This window comes from Saccopteryx bilineata, chromosome X, assembly GCF_036850765.1.
Source record: "Saccopteryx bilineata isolate mSacBil1 chromosome X, mSacBil1_pri_phased_curated, whole genome shotgun sequence".
Lineage (NCBI taxonomy): Eukaryota > Metazoa > Chordata > Mammalia > Chiroptera > Emballonuridae > Saccopteryx > Saccopteryx bilineata.
The window spans coordinates 113314144-113334733 of NC_089502.1; the positions used below are offsets into that span (position 1 = coordinate 113314144).

Below are 20590 nucleotides of genomic sequence, written 5' to 3' on the forward strand. Positions count from 1 at the left end.
GAGAGTTTCCTTTGTTTTGTCCTTTAGCAAACTGACACTTCATCACTGTTAGCAGCATTTAGCTAGGCAATTATTTTTGTTTTAGATTGTCTTTATTTCTGAAATTAGGGGTGGAGAACACCCACAAATGGTCAAATTATCTCTCCAATTGCAAAGGTATTGTCATTTTATTGCCGTTGTCCACATTTCAGGGTTTTTTTTTTATGCCCTAACTGAAAAACAAATGATTTTTCTTTCCCTTTCTCCTATGATATTTGGTTTCATTCCTAGTCTCTGAAATGTTGTATTTCAATGGTTTTTAGAAGAGTCATGGTATCTTTATATTACAGGTTATCAGACTGTTCTCCCTTAAGTCTGGTATCATGTTGCCTTCACTTGCCTGAATCTCCCTCCCTCCCTTCCTCCACCCCTCCCCCTCCCCCTCTCCCTGTCTTCTTTCCTTCCTTCCTTCTTCCCTTACTGCCTTCCTTTCTTCCCTCCTTCCTGCAGCAATGTTAAGGCTCATGGTTGTGATACCACTGCGTGTGGCTTCTGTGGAAACTGCCTTTGCTAGGCTCAGGAAATCTCAGGGACCTTCTGCAGGGCTGCTTTGGGAGATGGAGCCTTCTAAACAAAGACGCTGAAGAGAGGGAACTCAGCCTGACTGGGCTGCAGCAGATCAATCAGAAAGCACACCGTCCCAGAGAAGCCTTCATACAAGCTGTATATACTTTCAAGTACATGAGAACCGGCCTTGAATTCCTCGGTAAATAAAAATTCAGCAAACCTGAAAGAAGAAGAAATTATGAAGAATTTTAATATTAATGTTTCCACATTATTGGCCTTGGGTTGCTTCTTCCTCCTCCCTGCTAAGTTAAAGTTTTAGTATCACTCTCTTTCCAGAATTGTATAATATTTTTAAAAAGATTTTTTTCTGTAAAAAAATAAATAAAAACAGAAAAAAAAACCCAGAGAAGCCATTATATAATTGTGTTTCACAACAAATTATGTCGATAGGCAAATTCAACTGTTTTGAGCATTTGGAAAGCAGAGCAGTTTGTTTTTTCTGAGGTATTTCATACCTTCTGTTATCCAATAAATAAAAGAAAGACAGATATGTAGCCATACTTTTATTTATCTTGAATAGCAAGCTGATATATGACTGTTACTTTTAAAAATAAATATACTGTTTACCTGAAGGCATATTATTTTAGAATTAATTTTCATTTATATGTAACAGAGAGCAGAGACTATGGAAATAAATGAGCAAGATTTTATACAATCTGTGATTCGGGTAAACAAAGGAATAAGATGAATGGGAAAAGGCAAACCACACTTTATAATCATGACATCAAAGAGCAAACTCAAATATAAGAGATTATTTTTAGGACAGCTGCCTTAATAATAAATCACTGGCCTCTAAATTCTCTATGAAAGGGCTTTATGCTTTTGCTGGTATTTGTCACAAATCCTATTCAAATTACTTATAATGAGTTACATTTTTAGTGTTAGCAGTATTTAAAGTGTTGTCACTTATGTCATCTCTTTACTGACTTGCTCTCCTCATTCCCATCAACAACAAAAATAATCAGCAACTCAGAGGCTGGAGTCACAGGTTAGAAAGGCCTTGTAATGGGGAATAAATATGCTACATTACTGATATTAGGCTGACTAGCCATGCAATAAAATTAAAGTAAGAATATGCTAATAAAATAAGCTTATAAAAGAATTTCTGTCAGGCTAACCTTAATAAATAATACACCCAATCTGTTGTAAATATTATTAAATATTACCAGTCTAGTAATCAAAGTTATGTAGTCCATAACAAATCAAAAGTATATATATAATCAACCCTATGCTTTTGTCTCTGGTCAAGTTCTCATTAGAGTCGAACCGCCTATTCCCCTCTAGCTCATGCACATGGAGAGAGGCCATCAAAGTGAGAAAAAAGGACATAAGCAGGAAATTCATGACTTGGCTTCAGCCACCTCCCCTCACTCCCACCATGCTGAGGCTTGCAGTTTCGATTCTTGGATAAGGCAAAGAGGACAACCTGACTGCAGGAATGTATAAGCACAAGTTTCAGAGAATAATACTCTAGTTTATGAGTTACCTGATAGTTTCAGTTCCACTTATAAAGCCAAGAGGACCATTGAAGCCAAGCCAGCATGAAAATAAGAAAGTCCTTTTCTTGAGAGAAACTACATCTGCCCTCCCCCCTGATTCCCTTTATCATCTGGACAAGGCATCTGAGCTGTTAAGATAGGTTTTTGAGGAAGGAGTCTCCCCATCTCCTCAGGCTGCCAGCTCTTGTATAAAACTCTTTCCTTTTTACCAGCACCTGTCACACAAACATTGAATTATTACCACAGCAGGCAGCCGAACCTGAATTCAGCAAAAGCCTGACAGCTGATACTGCCATAAATTTAGATGGTTGCTACTACATAGGGGGTCTTATGAAGAGTAATTACTTATTTGATCTTTTTAAAGGTTCTTGAACTTACTGATGGCACCTTAAAATAAGTCAGCAGGACTTATTGCACACAATTCTGTTGGGTGCAAATTTTTTATCAATCAACTGTTTTCCTGAATATGCAACAATTTTTAAATAAAATTCAGAATTTTAAATAGTAGAATAATGATGCATCCTAAGAGTTAATTCAAAATTTGTAGTTATACAATGAACCTTGATGGTATAGCTTCAAAAATTCTTAACTATTTTAAGTGCAGTGAATAATTTTGCAGTCTGGAATTCATCTCAGAAAAAAAGTCTTCAAATACATAAAAAAATAAAATAAAACTTCCAAAGGAAATTAATTATATTAAAGAGAACAATTAGGCCTGACCAGGCAGTAGCACAGTGAATACAGCATCGACCTGAGATGCAGAGGACCTAGGGTTGAGATCCCAAGGTTGCTGGCTTGGGGCTCATCTGCTGTGGACTCACCAGCTTTAGCGTGGGGGTGCTGACTTGAGTGTGGGATCATAGACATGACCCTATGGTCACTGGCTTGAGCAAGGGGTCACTGGCTCGGCTGGAAACTCCAAGTCAAGGCTTGTATGAGAAAGTTATCAATGAATAAGTAAGGTGCAACTATGAATTGAGGCTTCTCATCTCTCTCCCTTCCTGTCTGTCTGTCCCTGTCTGTTCCTCTCTCTGTCTCTCATTAAAAAAAAAATTAAAAAGAATTAGTAAAAATTTTAAGACAAATTTTTGATATAATAATATATGTATTCCTAATTAACATATTAAAACACATTATACAGTAGTGGGTCTAATAACTGTGGATGTTTCTAAGTAGTGATGGAAGTGAAATAAATTTCACAATAACTGCAACAAGAATAATGTGAATATCTGTGACATGAGTCTATTGGTGACAGAGTCACAGCTACTGTTAATTCTCCTCCTGAATGTGGGTGGCTTATTACCTACATTCAGAATTGTAAGAAATGCTACATTTCAGTTAGGGATGTAATACCTTTTTTTTTTGAGTAAATTCACAAACCCTAGATTAAGAAGCCCTGGTGCAGTAGAAAGAGGAAGGACTTTGAAATTGTGATACTTAATTAACCCTGATAATTTCACCTGATATGACCTTTGACAAATTTCTTAATCTGACTTTAAAATAATGAAGTTGCGCCCTGGCCGGTTGGCTCAGCGGTAGAGCGTCGGCCTAGCGTGCGGAGGACCCGGGTTCGATTCCCGGCCAGGGCACACAGGAGAAGCGCCCATTTGCTTCTCCACCCCTCCGCCGCGCTTTCCTCTCTGTCTCTCTCTTCCCCTCCCGCAGCCAAGGCTCCATTGGAGCAGAGATGGCCCAGGCGCTGGGGATGGCTCTGTGGCCTCTGCCTCAGGCGCTAGAGTGGCTCTGGTCGCAATATGGCGACACCCAGGATGGGCAGAGCATCGCCCCCTGGTGGGCAGAGCGTCGCCCCTGGTGGGCGTGCCGGGTGGATCCCGGTCGGGCACATGCGGGAGTCTGTCTGACTGTCTCTCCCCGTTTCCAGCTTCAGAAAAATGAAAAAATGAAAAAAAAAAAATAATGAAGTTGCGGTGGTGGCAGAGGAGTTGGAGGAGGGTAAAGAGGTGATAAATGGTGATGGACAAAAACTTGACTTGAGGAGGTGAACACACAAAACAGTGCACAGAGAACTCTACAGAATTCTACACCTGAAACTTGTATAATTATGTCAACCAGTGTCACCCCAATACATTCAATTAAAACATTAAATTAATTAGTTAAATAATGAAGTTGCAGAATTGCACAAAATTATCAATAGAAATTAAATGTACTATATATTAGGGTCTCAGCATATAGCAAGCACTCAATATATGATATATTTCATTTTTTCCATAAACATATTATAGCAGAGTGTTTGTAACACAGAGACAACCATTCTACCATATTTTAGAAGAAACCCACAGTTAATTTTGCTCTGTCTTCTTCCAATCTTCTTTCACTAATTAATTGATTACATTGTTGAAATTAGTAGTGTATTTGGAATCCTATATAGTTTTGCTTAAAAATAATATGATAAATATTTTTGTGCCTTTCAAAATAATTTCTAAATAATATACAGCAATTACAAGCATAGCAGTAATGTATGAGAGTAGCAGTTTCATTGTATTCTGACCTCTATAGTGTGTTATCATATTAGAGTGAAAAAAATTGTTTCCAAAATCTACCCAATGGTGGAGAATTCAAACTAACCAATTCATTTTTCTAAAAAAAATTTTCTCTAAATAGAAGTCAGAATGGCAATTATAGAGCTAAAAACAATTACAGACGCTGAGATCATTACATATCAAAACCTGGTGATTATGATCAAAACTAAACTCAGAGGAAAATTCATTGATCTGAGTTTTTAATTACTACTTTTTTATAAGAAAGTTATTCTAATTAAGCATTTTTTTAAAAAACTGTTGAAAATAACAAAATAATGGAAAGGAACACTGGAAAGTCAAAATATAGGCAGAATATATATATATATATATATATATATATATATGCAGAAAATAATGAATTAGAAAGCAAAAGAGAAAAACAGAAAGAATTTTAAAAAAGCCAGTTCCTTGAAAGCATGAATATAAACATAATGCTGATGTGTCTGACCAAAAAGAAAAAGCATTAGCAATTCAAAGGGGGCATATGAGTACAGACATGGGATATATAAAATATTATAGAAATATACTGTTAGAGCTGTATCTCAAACATTTAAAAATCCATATGAACTATATTTACTTCCAAAAATTAATTCAAAAAGAAAAAAAACCTGAAACATTAAATAATCATAGAAGAAACTGAAAAGATTGTCAAATATTTTTCTGTGACCATTAATTTCAACTGTATGCTCAGAGTAATAGGCAATGACTAAGTAATGTTTATTCCAAATAAGAACATATTGTTTGAAATTACTGTCTAAGGAACTGCCAAAAACGAAGGAAGTCTGCCAATTTGGGGCCACACTATATTTGATTGAATTATTATGACATTGAAATTTTAGTATCTTTTTTTATCTCTTTTTTTTTTACTCAGTGAGAAGAGGGGAGGCAGAGAGACAGACTCCTGCAAGAACCCTGACAGGGATCCACCTGGTAAACCCACTAGGGAGCAATGTTCTGCCTGTCTGGGGCATTGCTCCATTGCTCAGCAATGGAGCTCTTCTTAGCACCTGAGGTGGAGGCCATGGAGCCATCCTTAGTGCCCGGGGCCAACTGGCTCCAATCTAGCCATGGCTGCAGGAGGGAAAGAGAGAGAGAAAAAGAAAGAGAGAAGAGAGAGGGGGAGGGGTGGAGAAGTAGATGGGTGCTTCTCCTGTGTGCCCTGACCAGGAATGGAACCTGGGATAATTCACATGTCAGACCGATGCTCTATCACTGAGCCAACCGACCAGGGTTGTAATTTTAGTATTCTATGTAATTAAATGCAATTTCCATATAATATACCAATAATAACAATACTTTAATATTTTCATTCTTTAACTATAAGAAGTTTAAGTTGGCCCTGGCCGGTTGGCTCAGAGGTAGAGCGTCGGCCTGGCGTGCGGGGGACCCGGGTTCAATTACCGGCCAGGGCACATAGGAGAAGCGCCCATTTGCTTCTCCACCCCTCCCCCTCCTTCCTCTCTGTCTCTCTCTTCTCCTCCCGCAGCCAAGGCTCCATTGGAGCAAAGATGGCCCGGGCACTGGGGATGGCTCCTTGGCCTCTGCCCCAGGCGCTAGAGTGGCTCTGGTCGGGGCAGAGCGATGCCCTGGAGGGGCAGAGCATCGCCCGCTGGTGGGCAGAGCGTCGCCCCTGGTGGGCGTGCCGGGTGGATCCCGGTCGGGCGCATGCGGGAGTCTGTCTGACTGTCTCTCCCCGTCTCCAGCTTCAGAAAAATACAAAAAAAAAAACACACACAAAAAAACTAGAATTATCTGCTAGAAAAATAAGACATTCTGACCCTTTTTAATAGGTTTACTAGGGTATTATAGCCTCTGATGAAATTTATCTCAAAGGTGATATATCATTAGCCTAGATAAGATCCAAAATGAATTTCTTTATCTACATTTGGGAAATAGGTTCAATCTGAACAGATTAGGGAGCCATAAATCAAAATATGTTAATGGAATTCCCAAACAATGAAGTTTCAAATAGAGGATTTATATATGTTAGTATTTTTTCTTTAGTACATAACACACAAATATCATAAAGGATATTTTATATTTAACACTGAATGTTACATATGTTGGCTTAAGAGAACCTTTCTGAGAAAATGACTTTTGACTGAAGGTCTGAATAGAGGGAGGGTGCTGAGAGATATATGTATAAAGTGAGCATTACAGGTAGAAGGAATCAAAACTTCAAAGGCCTTGAGGTAGATTATGTCTGACATCCTGACAAAATCACAGGGAGGCTATTAAGGTGGGAAGAACCAAGAAGATGAAAAATAGGGGATGGCATCAGAGAGGTAATGGAGGCAAAATCCTAGAAGGCCTTTTATTCTGAGCCTTGTGGGAAGTTACTAAACTATTTTGAACAGAGGCATGTCATAATCTGACATGATATACATCATAAGAAGCAAATTTAAAAGATCGTGGTGAAACGAGGAAGCATTCCTAATGAAATCAGTATAAAGGCAAGGATGTTTACTATACCTCTTATTATTGAGTATTGTTTTGGAGACTCTTACCCATGCAATCAGAAACTTAAAAGGTATGCAAATAAGATAGGGAGTAACAAAATCATAATTATTTGCAGATAATATGAATGTCTATTTAGAAAGCCCAGGGGAATCTAATGAAAATCTTGTAGAAATGGTAATGGAGTTCAGTAAGTTGGGCAGATATATCATTATGATATTTATCAAAACTAAGATATTTATAACGGCCCTGGCCGGTTGGCTCAGCGGTAGAGCGTTGGCCTGGCGGCGTGCGGGGGACCCGGCTTCGATTCCCGGCCAGGGCACATAGGAGAAGCACCCATTTGCTTCTCCACCCCTCCCTCCTTCCTCTCTGTCTCTCTCTTCTCCTCCCGCAGCCAAGGCTCCATTGGAGCAAAAGATGGCCCGGGCGCTGGGGATAGCTCCTTGGCCTCTGCCCCAGGCGGTAGAGTGGCTCTGGTGGCGGCAGAGTGACGCCCCAGAGGGGCAGAGCATCGCCCCCTGGTGGGCAGAGCGTCGCCCCTGGTGGGCGTGCCGGGTGGATCCCAGTCGGGCGCATGCGGGAGTCTGTCTGACTGTCTCTCCCCGTTTCCAGCTTCAGAAAAATACAAAAAAAAAAAGATATTTATAAGATTCAATGCAGATTAATTTATATGAGAGAAGTGCATCTCACATTGCTAAACTGCAATAATATGTAAGTTTTAAATAACTTTCATAAATACTAGCAATAAATGACCTGAAAATAGAGTGGAGGAAAATCTTCCACTCGCAAACCTGGAAATAAAATACTAGAAATGAATAAAAGTAACAAGAAATAGCCTGACCAGGCGGTGGCTCAGTGGATAGATCATCAGACTGGGACACAGAGGACCCAGGTACGAAACCCCAACGTCACCAGTTTGAGTGCAAGCTCATCTGGTTTGAGCAAGGCTCGTCAGCTTGAGCGCAAGGCCGTTGGCCTGAGCAAAGGGGTCACTTGGTCTGTTGTAGCCCCCGGTTGAGGCACATATGAGATAGCAATCAATGAGAAACTAAGGTGCCACAATGAGGAATTGGTGCTTTCCATTTCTCTTCCTTTCAGTCTGTCTGTCCCTGTCTGTCCCTCTCTCTGTCTCTGTCACAAAAAAATAACAAGTAATATATATAATCTTCATAAAATCAAAACTTTATCAAATGACATTTTTAAAAACTTAAATAAAGGGACAACATACCTTGTTTTCCTGGATGGAAAAAACTCAGTATTCTAAAGATGTTAATTCTCACTAAAGTCACCTATAAATTCATTGACATTCCAATCAAATTGCCATAAGATTTTTTAAATTTGAAAAATTGATTCTAAAATACACTTGGAAGAATGAGAGAACAGCTAAGAAAAATTAGAAATAAATGAATAATGGGCCTGATCAGGCAGTGGTACAGTGGATAGAGTGTAGGACTGGGACACAGAGGTCCCAGGTTCGGAACCTCAAGTTCGCCAGCTTGAGCATTGGCTCACTGGATTGAACGAGGGGTTGCTGGCTTGAGTGTGGGATCATAGACATGACCCCAGGGTCACTGGCTTGAGCTTAAAGGTCAGTGGCTTGAAGCCTAAGGTCACTGGCTTGATCCCAAGGTTGCTGGCTTGAGCAAGGGGTCACTTGCTTTGCTGGAGCCCCCTAGTCAAGGCACATATAAGAATGCAATCACTGAACAACTAAGGAACTGCAACAAAGAACTGATGCTTCTCATCTCTCTCCGTTCCTGTCTGTCTGTCCCTTTCTGTCCCTTTCTGTCTCTGTCAAAAAAGAAAGAAATTAATAATGAAATACCAAAAGTTTAGAAATGAACTCACACATTTATATAAATTCAGTTTATAATAAAATTGGAATGTCAAATCATTAGAGTCAACAAATGTTACTAGAAAGTTTTGTCTTTTCTTTAAAAAGCAATAAAGATCTATAACACATCTGACATGCTTAAACAAAAAAAGTAAGTTCTAGATCAAGGGTCCCCAAACTTTTTACACAGGGGGCCAGTTCACTGTCCTTCAGACCGTTGGAAGGCTGGACTATTAAAAAAAAACTATAAACAAATCCCTATGCACACTGCACATATCTTATTTTAAAGTAAAAAAACAAAACAGGAACAAATACAATATTTAAAATAAAGAACAAGTACATTTAAATCAACAAACTGACCAGTATTTCAATGGGAACTATGCTCCTCTCACTGACCACCAATGAAAGAGGTGCCCCTTCCAGAATGCGGCAGGGGCCAGATAAATGGCCATAGGGGGCCACATGCGGCCCACTGGCCATAGTTTGGGGACCCCTGTTCTACAATAGATTAATCAAAGACTTAAAGTTAAAATCTTAATGCTGCTAAAACTCAGTATAAATTAATATTTCCCCATTTTTATAATCTTAGAGTGGGAAAGGTCTTTTTTTTTTTTTTTTAGTGAGAGGAGGGAAGATAGTGAGAGAGATTCCTGCATGCATTCTGGCCAGGATCCACCAGGCAACTCTCCGCTGGAGCCTATGCTCTAATCAACTGAGCTATCCTCAGTGCTTGGGGCAGGCACTTGAACCAATCAAATCACTGGCTCCTGGAGGGGAAGAGAGAGAGAAGGAGGAGAGGTAGGGGGAGAGAAGCAGATGGTCACTTCTCTTGTGTGCCCTGACTGAGAATGAAACCTGGGACAACCATAGGCCGGGCCAACACTCCATCCACTGAGCCAACTAGCCAGGTCGGGAAAGGTTTTTGAAACAAAACACAAAATCGAGAAATCTTATAAGTACATCAACTTCAACAAGACAAATACTTAGCATTTTGGTCTGGTGAAAGACCATGAACTAAACTGAAAGAGAAATGACAAAGTAGGAAAATATCTACAGTGTATGTTCACAAAGAGTTACAATCCTCAATATTGAGCATCATAATAGAAAAAAATGGGCAAAAATGGGCTATAAATACCTATGGACTTCAATTCTAAAATTTCTCTTACAAGAAATGCTTTCACAAGTGCATAGAAATATATGTACTATATATTTGGGAAAATTTAGTTTATATTAGTAAAGACTGGACATGTACAGTATCCATTACTTAAAGATTGGGTAAATTAATTATGGTACATCTATAGTGGATAAATGTACAGTCATTAAAATTTTGAGATAAATCTATATAAACTGAAATGAATGGTGTCTCTTAAAATTGTTTATTTAAAATATAAGCTGCAAACAGTATATATAGTAGTTCTACATTTGTTTAGTGTGCATAGTTAATGTATTTATTTTTAAATTTTATTTATTTATTTATTTATTAAGTGACAGAAGGGGAGATACTATGATAGACCCCCACAAGTGCTTCAACAAGGATCCACCTAGCATCCCTGTCTTGGGCCGATGCTCACAACCCAGCTACTTTTAGTGCCTGAGACTGAAGCTGGGACCAACTGAGCTATCCTCAGTGCCCAGGGCCGATGCTCCAACTGAGCCACTGGCTGTGGGAAGGGAAGAGAGAGAGACGGGTGAGGGAGAGGAGGAAAGAAGCAGATGGTTGCTTCTCCTGTGTTCCCTGACTGGGAATTGAACCCAGACACTGGGCTGATGCTCTGTCCACTGAGCAAGCCAGCCAGCCAGGGCCTATTTTCACACTTTAAACAAGGTGATTCTATTATCTTTTCAGAGCATTAGTTAGGTTAACCTTTGGGGGAAAAATACATGTGAAGAATAGCTGACCTTTGGGCTCGGTAGATGTATTTAGAGTTTCCTGTGAGCCGATATAGCAGTAGGAAGACATAGGCACTGCCAGCTACACCATGGCAAATTCCTGGCCCCTTCTTTAGCAGGCCCTTCTGCCATGTGAGTTCCCCACACCGGATACAGGTGTCCAGGTACTGTGGTTTCTTGGAAACCAGATAAGCTTTTGCAAACAGATAGGCGATTCCTGTGAAAACATCAAAGACATTTGAGGTGACTTTCAGGGCTTAATACTATACAGCAAAATTTCTCAAACTATAAGACTCACAAATCACCAGTGTGTTGGTAAAAGGCTCACAAATCACCAGTAGATCTGAGATGGAACCTGAGATACTGCATTTCTAACAAATGCCCTGCTGGAGACCACATTTTGAAGAACAAGGCTATAGACTCTCTGACAAGGGAGTCTTATTTTACCTGTGAGAATTATTTTAACTTCTTTGAATTGTATCATGCTGTTGGTCCCTGGAGAAAGAGCAACAAGTACATAGATTGGTAAAATCCATAATTTACAAATTAATATTTAATGATGCATACTGTGGTAAGAATTATACGTATCTGGATAAATGTTTATAGTTTTCCCATCCCACAAACCCTACCCTGAGGTTCAGAATTTTTAATGTTAAAGTACTTAAAGCTATACACCTTTTCTTAAGAGCAAGGATGGGAGTCCTGATAAAAACAATTATGACCCCCAATGACTTGGCCAAGACTTCTACTCCAACTATGAAATGAGTTCTTTCCAAATTGATTGTTCCAAGGAAAGACATTGACCTTCAACACTTCTCAAACAAGGCAATCTCAATTACACAGGCAGGAACAGGAATAAAAGTGACAACTACTAATAGAACATTTCCTCTAAGTTCTAGGAGCTCACAATCAGAAAGGAGACTAGTAATCCAAGATCACTGTCTCTCCTGCATGGCCTACTTTACTCATATATAAAGTAGGAAAGACTGGAGTTTAGTATCTTAACTAACTCATTTATTGAGGTTCTCTCTACCTTTCATTGTCTTTGACTAGGCTCTTTTACAACTCCGTAGAAACAGAAATACTGTGTAGAAAACTGACAATACTGCATAGAAACTCACATTCTATATGTTAGAGTTTAGATTGACTTCCCTCAGCCATTGTGAAAGCAGCAAGTTTTGCATCTACTATGTCAGCATTCCTAATGGCCTATAAATTTGTCTGGTCTTTGGATTTTCTTTTCAGTTAATTGTAACACCTTTCTAGTTCCCTTATTCATTAATGAGCAAATAAAATAATTTACATACATTTCATTTTATAATGATTTGCATGACACTCATGACTTTATTCACTTTTTTTTTCTTAATAAGTGAGAGGCGGGGAGGCAGAGAAAGACTCCGGCCTATGCCCTGACCAGGATACACCTGGTAAACTCTCTACCAAGTGATGCTCTGCCCATCTGGGCCACTGCTTGTTACTTGGCAACTGAGCTATTTTAGCACCTGATTTGAGGCCAAGGAGCCATCCTCAGCAGCTGGGGCCAACTGTGCTCCAACCATTTGAGCCATGGTTGTGGGAAGGGGAAGAGGTGGAGGAGGAGTCGAGAGGCAGATGATTGCTTCTCCTGTGTACCCTGACCAGAATCAAACTTGAGACTTCCACATGTCAGGCTGATGCTCTACCACTGAACCAACCAGCCAGGGCCTTTATTCAGTTTTAAAATTTATCCTTTAACATTTCTTATGATTAACACTTATAAGAGACTCTCTTCAGCCATTGTTTTCCAGTCAACCACTGAAAATGGTCATCTATAGCATTGCCCTCTTCAGTTTTAGGAACAAAGTGTCACCCACCAACTAAATGATGATTTGAAAAGAATTAAACTTATTTAATTATACATATATTCATTCACTGTACCCATTTGTTTGAAAGTGTTCATTAATTATCTACTATATGCATGTGTCTAGGCATGGCTGGCTTCATCATCAAGTGACCTCTTCAGTATCACAATGGTCTCCAAAAGGGCCCAATGCTGTGCTTAATGCTCTGTCTTTGCCATCTTAAAATTCTTAATCATTTTTCAAAGTGAGGTACATATTCATATTGTAATGGGCATCCCACATTATGTAGCAAATACTGGCATTGGGTGATTCAAAATAAGTGCTAACCACAATTCTTGTCCTTCAGGAAAGCAGTGTTTAGTAAGGAAGAGAAAAATACATACATATATGTGACTGACCCATAATAAGACATGTAGTTCATGATGCTTTTGGAGCATAAAATGAATAGTTCTGTCAATTACACCAGAGGGATCAGAAAAGTAGAAGTTCCCTAAGGGAGACAGTCAGGTGAAGGAGAGCTTTCTTCAGGACTTTGTAGGATGCATAAGAAATTCTAGATTCAAGGTTAGGGAGAGAGAGCATTTTAGGCATTAAGATCAATTCGGGCAAAGATTCAGAGCCTGGACAAACAAGCTACATGAAGTTCAGTGGGGCAGTGTTCTAACCAACAGTAGTGAAGTGGAAGTGGAGATGAGGTTCACATTAGGGAAGGTTTTATAAATTTAATTAGGCAGTCTGAGCTGTATTCTGTGAGCAAGAGGGAACCTACCAGTGAGAGTATTGTTGTTGTGGTTTGGTTGGTCTTTATTTTTAGTGATGTGATTAGTATTATAGACAAAATGTCCCACACTGGTATCAAGAGAGATGTAAAGAAGGGTAATGGGGTAGTTATGAACATATCATGTTGGCAGAAAGATGTCAAAGAGGCTAATGAATGAGACAGCTCACATGATTTGGTGGCTGTTTGGATATTCATTGAATACCTGCTATATGCCAGGACAGCAGTAGGTGCTAAGTTGTTAAAAAGTCTCCGCCTTCATAGTGTTTACAACCTAACTGATGGCATTAATTAGCCAGTGTGTGGAGGGGGGCATGGACTTAGGCTATGTGGAAGCACACAGGAAGGCTCCTAACCCACACTTGGAGGTAGGAAAGGCCCATGAGGGGGAGTGACATCATCCAGCCTGAGTACCAAAAGATGAGAAGGAATTAGCCAGGTGAACTGAAGGCCTTTGGTGCTGTCGGATCTCCTTGACATTTCCAGCAGGTGCCTCATCTCCCAGTTGTTATGAGCTATCTGCTAACAAAGCTAACAGTGGCCCTCTTCTTGGGAGATTTGCTTCGCCAAATGGAAGGCTAGATATGTGTCCACCCCCTAGCAGATTTCTGCCAATGTATGACACAGGGGTACAAAAGGTCAGGCCGCTGCCTCAGGACAAACCAATTCTGTTGTTTAATCTGTGCCTCTTAGCTTCCCCTCAAAATCTAGGTGAAGCTAAACTCCAGGTGAGACACAGAAAGCCCTTTGTGACCCAGCTCTTACTCTGCTCTCCTACCATTTCTCTGCCATTCCTTACTTAAACCTTTCCACACTTTAGTAAAACTAAATTACCCACAGTTTCCGTTCCTTCGCTATGTGGTCTCATGCTTCTAACTGGCTTTTATTGGAACAAATTTCCCACCCTTCTTGGCCTGGCCAACATCCCTCAGGCATCACCTCCTCCAGGAAGCCTTCCCTAAATCTGGAGGACCACCAGGAATTCCTCCTCTGAGCTCCCATTACTCCCTATACAAACCTTAGCACTTACACAGTGTCATGTCTGCCTTCCCTATTATAATGTAAACTACCCAAGGGTAGGACCTCTGTCTTGCTCATTTTTGCTCCCCTAGTTTATGGCATGGTGTTTGACACATGGCAATGGCTTCACAAATGTTTGCTGACCCTATAATGTCTCATTTCTCACCCTAGCAAAGGCCAATGCTGAGTGAAGGTGAGAGCTATGGAAAAAAAAAGTCCGAGAGGGTCCAATTACTATACTAGGCCCTTAACCCTAGGAAGCTAATAGCTAATGATCCTATGGTCTGGCCAGAAAAGAAGGGCCGCATCCTGTGGCCTGGATCACAGAATGGTAAATGAAGGGTCCTTGAAAAACTTCTAAACCTATTATTTCCTTTTTTTTTTATTTATTCATTATAGAGAGGGAAGAGAGAGAGAGAGAGAGAGAGAGAGAGGGAGGGGAGCAGGAAGCATCAACTCCCATATGTGCCTTGACCAGGCAAGCCCAGGGTTTTGAACCGGCAACCTCAGCGTTTCCAGGTTGACGCTTTATCCACTGCGCCACCACAGGTCAGGCCTAAACCTATTATTTCCTAACCAGACCTAACAAAATCCACAATACGACTGTTTAATCTAAAAGGAAGGAATGTTGGATTTCTTTGCTTTTTATGGGAACCATGTCATTTCATCATGGGAATGCTAAGCTGCACTGTTGATAAAATACCTGAGTCAGAAATGCTATATGCTTTTGCCAAAGACAATTGGAAAAAGAAATTATTACTTAAGAACTACGGTTTGGGAGACTAAGTTTTGAAAGGAATGCAATCTAGCAGACCCTTGGAATAGCCAACTTGGCATATATAGTTTCAACATACTGGGGATCACCAGACAAGTCCATTCTGGGATCAATAATTTCATAGAGGCATGCATTGCACAATGTATACTATAAAGTTTATTGACAAGGACACTAGCACTGCACTAGCCCTTGTTGTTCTCAATTCAAAGTTACTTACCCAGGAGCCCTTGAGAAACGATTTTAAAAAAACAGCTACCTGTGTTTCACACAAAGGAAACAAAATGCACTCTCAGTGTTACCATGGTGATGATGTAACATAATGTAATCATTTTTTTTAATTGCTTCTGTCCTATATTTCAGAATCATTAATGCTATGATGAGGTCATATGAAACTATACGCCACACTAGGTATTTATATATATGGGTTTCTGCAAATCTTTTGAGAGATGTCCCTCAGGAATGGCAAAGATCCACAGGATAAAAGTATTGTTTCACTACTCCATCTCAATGGGCACATTTCACAGATGAAGAAATAAAGTCATGAAAGAAACAAAGTGGTTTTCTCAAGGCCATGTAGCTGGTTATTGTTAGAGCTACACATAGAACCCAGGGTTATAGACTTAGAGTAAGGAACTATTTCTACAGTGCATAAATCGGGGGTCCCCAAACTACGGCCCGCGGGCCACAAGCGGCCCCCTGAGGCCATTTATCCGGTCCCTACCGTACTTCTGGAAGGGCACCTCTTTCATTGGTGGTCAGTGAGAGGAGCATAGTTCCCATTGAAATATTGGTCAGTTTGTTGATTTAAATATACTTGTTCTTTATTTTAAATATTGTATTTGTTCCCGTTTTGTTTTTTTACTTTAAAATAAGATATGTGCAGTGTGCATAGGAATTTGTTCATAGTTTTTTTATAGTCTGGCCCTCCAACGGTCTGAAGGACAGTGAACTGGCCCCCTGTGTAAAAAGTTTGGGGACTCCTGGCATAAATGATAACTAAGAAAGTCAACTGTAGAGGTGGGTTGAAGGAAAGCCAATAGGAAACAATTATAGAAGGATGTAAAGCATCATTGACGAAGTTCCAATTACTCTGTGAATTATCTCTGGCAAGTTTTTTTTAATTAAAAAAATCTTTTTAAGTGAGAAGAGGGGAGATAATGAGACAGACTTCTGCATGCACCCTGACTGGGATCCATCCAGCAACCCCTGTCTGGGGTCAATGCTTAAATCAACTGAGCTATTTTTATTGCCTGAGGCTGACACACTGGGAACAACCAAGCTATTCTCAGTGCCTGGGGCTAATGCTTGAACCAATCGAGCCACTGGTTGCGGGAGGGGTAGAGGGAGAGAAAGGGGTAAGGGAGGGGGAGAGAAGCAGATGGTCACTCCCCTCTAGTGTACCCTGATCAGGAATTGAGGCCAGGACGTCCATACATTGGCCAATGCTCTATCCACTGAGCCAACTGGCCAGTGCCTGGCAAGTTTTTAATCACAGAATTGCTCTGCTGTCCCAAACCATCTGCACTGTTCATAAATCTACTCTCAAAAGATATTTTCCTCAAACAAGTAAAAATTATTTTTGTAGGCCATCTCCTGTTTATAATTTTTGGAGAGTTTACTGTTCTCAACTTTAGAGAAATCTTGATGGTCTCTGACCTGCACTCATCAGATTTATAATCACAATGGATGCTGTTTTAGCACATCTCTTAAAGGGAAGACCAACACTCTTGAGGTGGGTGTGCAGGTTAAATAATGGGCCCCATTTGGTTTTTTATTCATTCGTAAATTGTTTTATATTTGGTAGTCCAGTGAATATGTGGGTTGAATGACTTTGCTTTGAAATCTATGTTTAATCTTTTATTTTATTTTATTTTTTTGTGACAGAGACAGAGAAAGGGACAGATAGGGACAGACAGACAGGAAGGGAGAGAGATGAGAAGCATCAATTCTTTGTTGCGGCACCTTAGTTGTTCATTGATTGCTTTCTTATATGTGCCTTAACCAGGGGGCTACAGCAGAAGCAGTGACCCCTTGCTCAAGCCAGTGACCTTGGGCTTCAAGCCAGCGACCTTGGGCTTCAAGTCAGAGGCCTTTGGGCTTCAAGCCAGCATCCTTTGGGTTCAAGCCAGCGACCAGGGGGTGATGTCTTTGATCCCACGTTTGAGCCGGTGACCCAGTGCTCAAACTGATGAGCCTGTGGTCAAGCCAGATGAGCCTGCACTCAAGCCGGTGACCTTAGGGTTTTGAACCTGGGTTCTCAAACATCCCAGGTGGACTCTATCCACTGTGCCACACCCAGTAAGTCTATTTTCTCTTTCTTTACAGGTTTTTTACTCTACAACTAAGTTCTTTTAAAATACTCTGTATTTAACCTGGGATATCTCTAAAATTCAAAGATCCTCAGTGCTTGGAGAACATTCAGAGACCATCACTGAAGTTGATTAAAGATAATAGAAAATGGGATTGTTGAATGTAACGTAAAGAGCTAATTTCTAGAATGGTAAATAACTGTTCTTTTCCTCCAAAAAGTTCAAAGCAAGAAGAAATGAGCCAAATTATAACTGGCGTTACTCATCTAGACATAGTGCACAATGCTCTGGCACTGGAACAAACACACATAGAAGCCTTTGAAGTCCTTTCCTTAGGTAAATGTGGCAGGCAGAGAAAAAATGGCCAATGGACTAAGACTTGTATATTAATCAACTCAAACTGTTGATTAATAAAAAACAAAATTATAGTTGGATTAAAGAATATTAATTAGGTAAAGAGAGTATAGGGAGTAATAAAAACCAGGTAACAAATTAAAGAAAAATCAAATATATTTTATATCTGTGCTCATGGCTTTGAGTCATAGGCTTGAAAATTAAATCCATTCCAAATCCAAACTTTTTGTGTTATTTTGGTATTTTATATCTTTCACCTGGCTATCCAACCAAAATTACTTGATTTATTTGAATTTAACTTCTTTTAAATTGCCCCTTCTTTGAATGCCTAATGGGCAGTATAATGGGATTTTTTTTTAAAGGAGAAGATGGGGTCTGATAAGTTTATAGGCTCGGTTCCAGAGAGTTCACTGCAGATGGCTTCTCATTTCTCTAGACATTTTATCAGGTGATGATGGAAATCCTCATTTGAAAAAGAATTCTAAAACAGTGCATCACAAATTTTGATGTGCACACCAATCACCCAAGGATCTTATTAAATCACAGATTCTGATTCAGTAAGTCTGGGGTAGGGCCTGATATTCTGAGTTTCTAATAAGCCCCCAGGCTACCTATGTCACTAGTTCAGGGACCAATTTTGAAATGCTCGTCTCCAGATATGCATTGTTCAAGGTAGCTACTGAGCACCTGCAATGTGGCTAGCCTGAATTGGGATAAAATTTTAGTATAAAATATATACTGATTTCAAAGACTTAATATGAAAAAAGTAAAATAGCTCAATTTTTAAATTGGTTGGATATTGAAATAATATTTTGGGCATATTGGGTTAAAGAACATATATTATTAAAATTAATTTGACCTTTTTTACATTTTAATGGGGCTACTAAAATTTTGATTTCATATGTGGATTATAATATATTTTATTGGACAGTGCTAGTTTGATTCATATGCAAGTAGATATAGAGGATATATTTTTTAAAATACAGAATCACTTCTGAAGATCCTTCACAAATCAAACCTTTTTATTCCATCTAAAATTTTTTTAGGCCCTGGCCAGTTGGCTCCGTAGAAGAGCATCAGCCAGTAGTGTGGATTTCCTGGGTTCAATTCCCTGTCAGAGCACACAGGAAAGGCAACCATCTACTTCTCCACCTCTCCCCCTCTCACTTCTCTATCTCTTTCTCTCTCTGCCTCCCCTCCTGCAGCCATGGTTCAATTGGAGCAAGTTGGTCCTGGGTGCTGAGGATGGCTCCATGGCTTCTGCCTCAGATGCTAAGAAGAGCTCAGTTGCTGAGCAATGCAGCTATGCCCCAGAAGGGCAGAACATCGCTTCTTAGTGGGCTTGCTGGGTGGATCTCAGTCGGGATGCATGCAGGAGTTTGTATCTGCCTCTGATCCTCTCACTAAATAAAAATATTTTTTTATATTGACCTTTTTATCTCATGTAGTAATAATATGAGAAATACCCTCACTTTCCAGAAAAAGCACCTTTCTTTGGCTAAGCCTGATGAAAGGCAATGTTTTCAGATAATAATGAGTGTGAGACCTGGGGCGCCGTGACACCAGTGCACCAGCTCGTTCTCTCTCTCAATAGCCTCTCCAAGCTCAGGTGGCCAGTTGCAGTTCTGTTCCTGCTCCATTAGGAAGTCCACACTCTGCCATACCAGCTCCTGATCGGAAGGCTTGATATGCTCGTGGTAAGAAAGAAGCATCTGGAGAATGGATGACAGGCCATGAGCTGCTCCTATATTGACAAACAAAGTATAATTAATTCACACAATTTGACGGAGGGCTCATTTAATTTAGTGAAAAGACAATCATAGTATAACTAAAAAGAATGATGATACTTCTTGAAAGTATATATACACAGTACTATAATAGCTTAGTTGACAAAGAACTAGGCATCTGGGGAACATAGGTTAGATCAGGGATTGGCAAAATATAGCCTGCAGGCAAAATCTGGCTCACTGCCTCTTTTTGTGAATAAAGTTTTATTGAAACACAATCACGGTCATTTAGTCTACTGTCTATGGCTGTTTTTGTGCTGCAATGCCAGAGTTGTATTTGTGATAGAGACCATATGGCCCAAGATTTATCCTTTAAAAAATGTATTATTTTTCCTTTAAAAAAAGTTTAGTAATCAACCCATTTTAGAGAAAATATTTTTATGAAAACTTTGTAATTGACATATTGATCATTTTTATGAAAATGCTCTTAAGAGTGTTTGAAAACACTTTGTTTTCTGTACTTAAACATTCATTCATTCACTCAACACATAAGAATTAAGCACATACTATGAGCCAGATACTGTTTAGGGGCTGAAGATAGACCAGTGAACATAACAGACTAAATCACTTCTTTATTGATCGAAGCAGGGAGTTGGTGGATGACTACCCCAGTTTCTTTACCCCTTGAGTAGGACAATTCTGATGCAAGTTCCATGCAATCTCTAAGAGTTCCTAGTGGAAGCGAACCTCAGTTATTCAAAATTGCTCATTACTACATCCTCTATTAACTTCTTTGTCTACCCTGTATCATTTTCTCATTCTTTTATCAATACTTTCTTGGATCACCTCCCAAATATACCATTTACACCTTGTCTCAAGGTCTGATTCTAAGGAAAGTTAGACAGGAACTTAAACGTACTTTGAGAGAACTCTCAGAGAACTGCCATTCTATAAGCT

The 20590-nt window shown here is 39.7% G+C and overlaps 1 protein-coding gene across 1 annotated transcript in view; it reads right to left on the reverse strand.

Moving 5' to 3' along the window:
- Positions 1–445: 445 nt before the first annotated feature.
- The window catches only part of LANCL3 (LanC like family member 3), a 130758-nt gene continuing 110613 nt past the window's right edge, over positions 446–20590 (reverse strand). Inside the window, exons 3-5 of the mRNA XM_066249608.1 lie at positions 19453–19650; positions 10839–11046; positions 446–766 (exon numbers count right to left, since the gene is read on the reverse strand). Of these exons, the coding sequence (XP_066105705.1) occupies positions 607–766; positions 10839–11046; positions 19453–19650 (566 nt within the window). The 3' untranslated portion in view covers positions 446–606. The remainder of the gene's footprint in view (positions 767–10838; positions 11047–19452; positions 19651–20590) is intronic.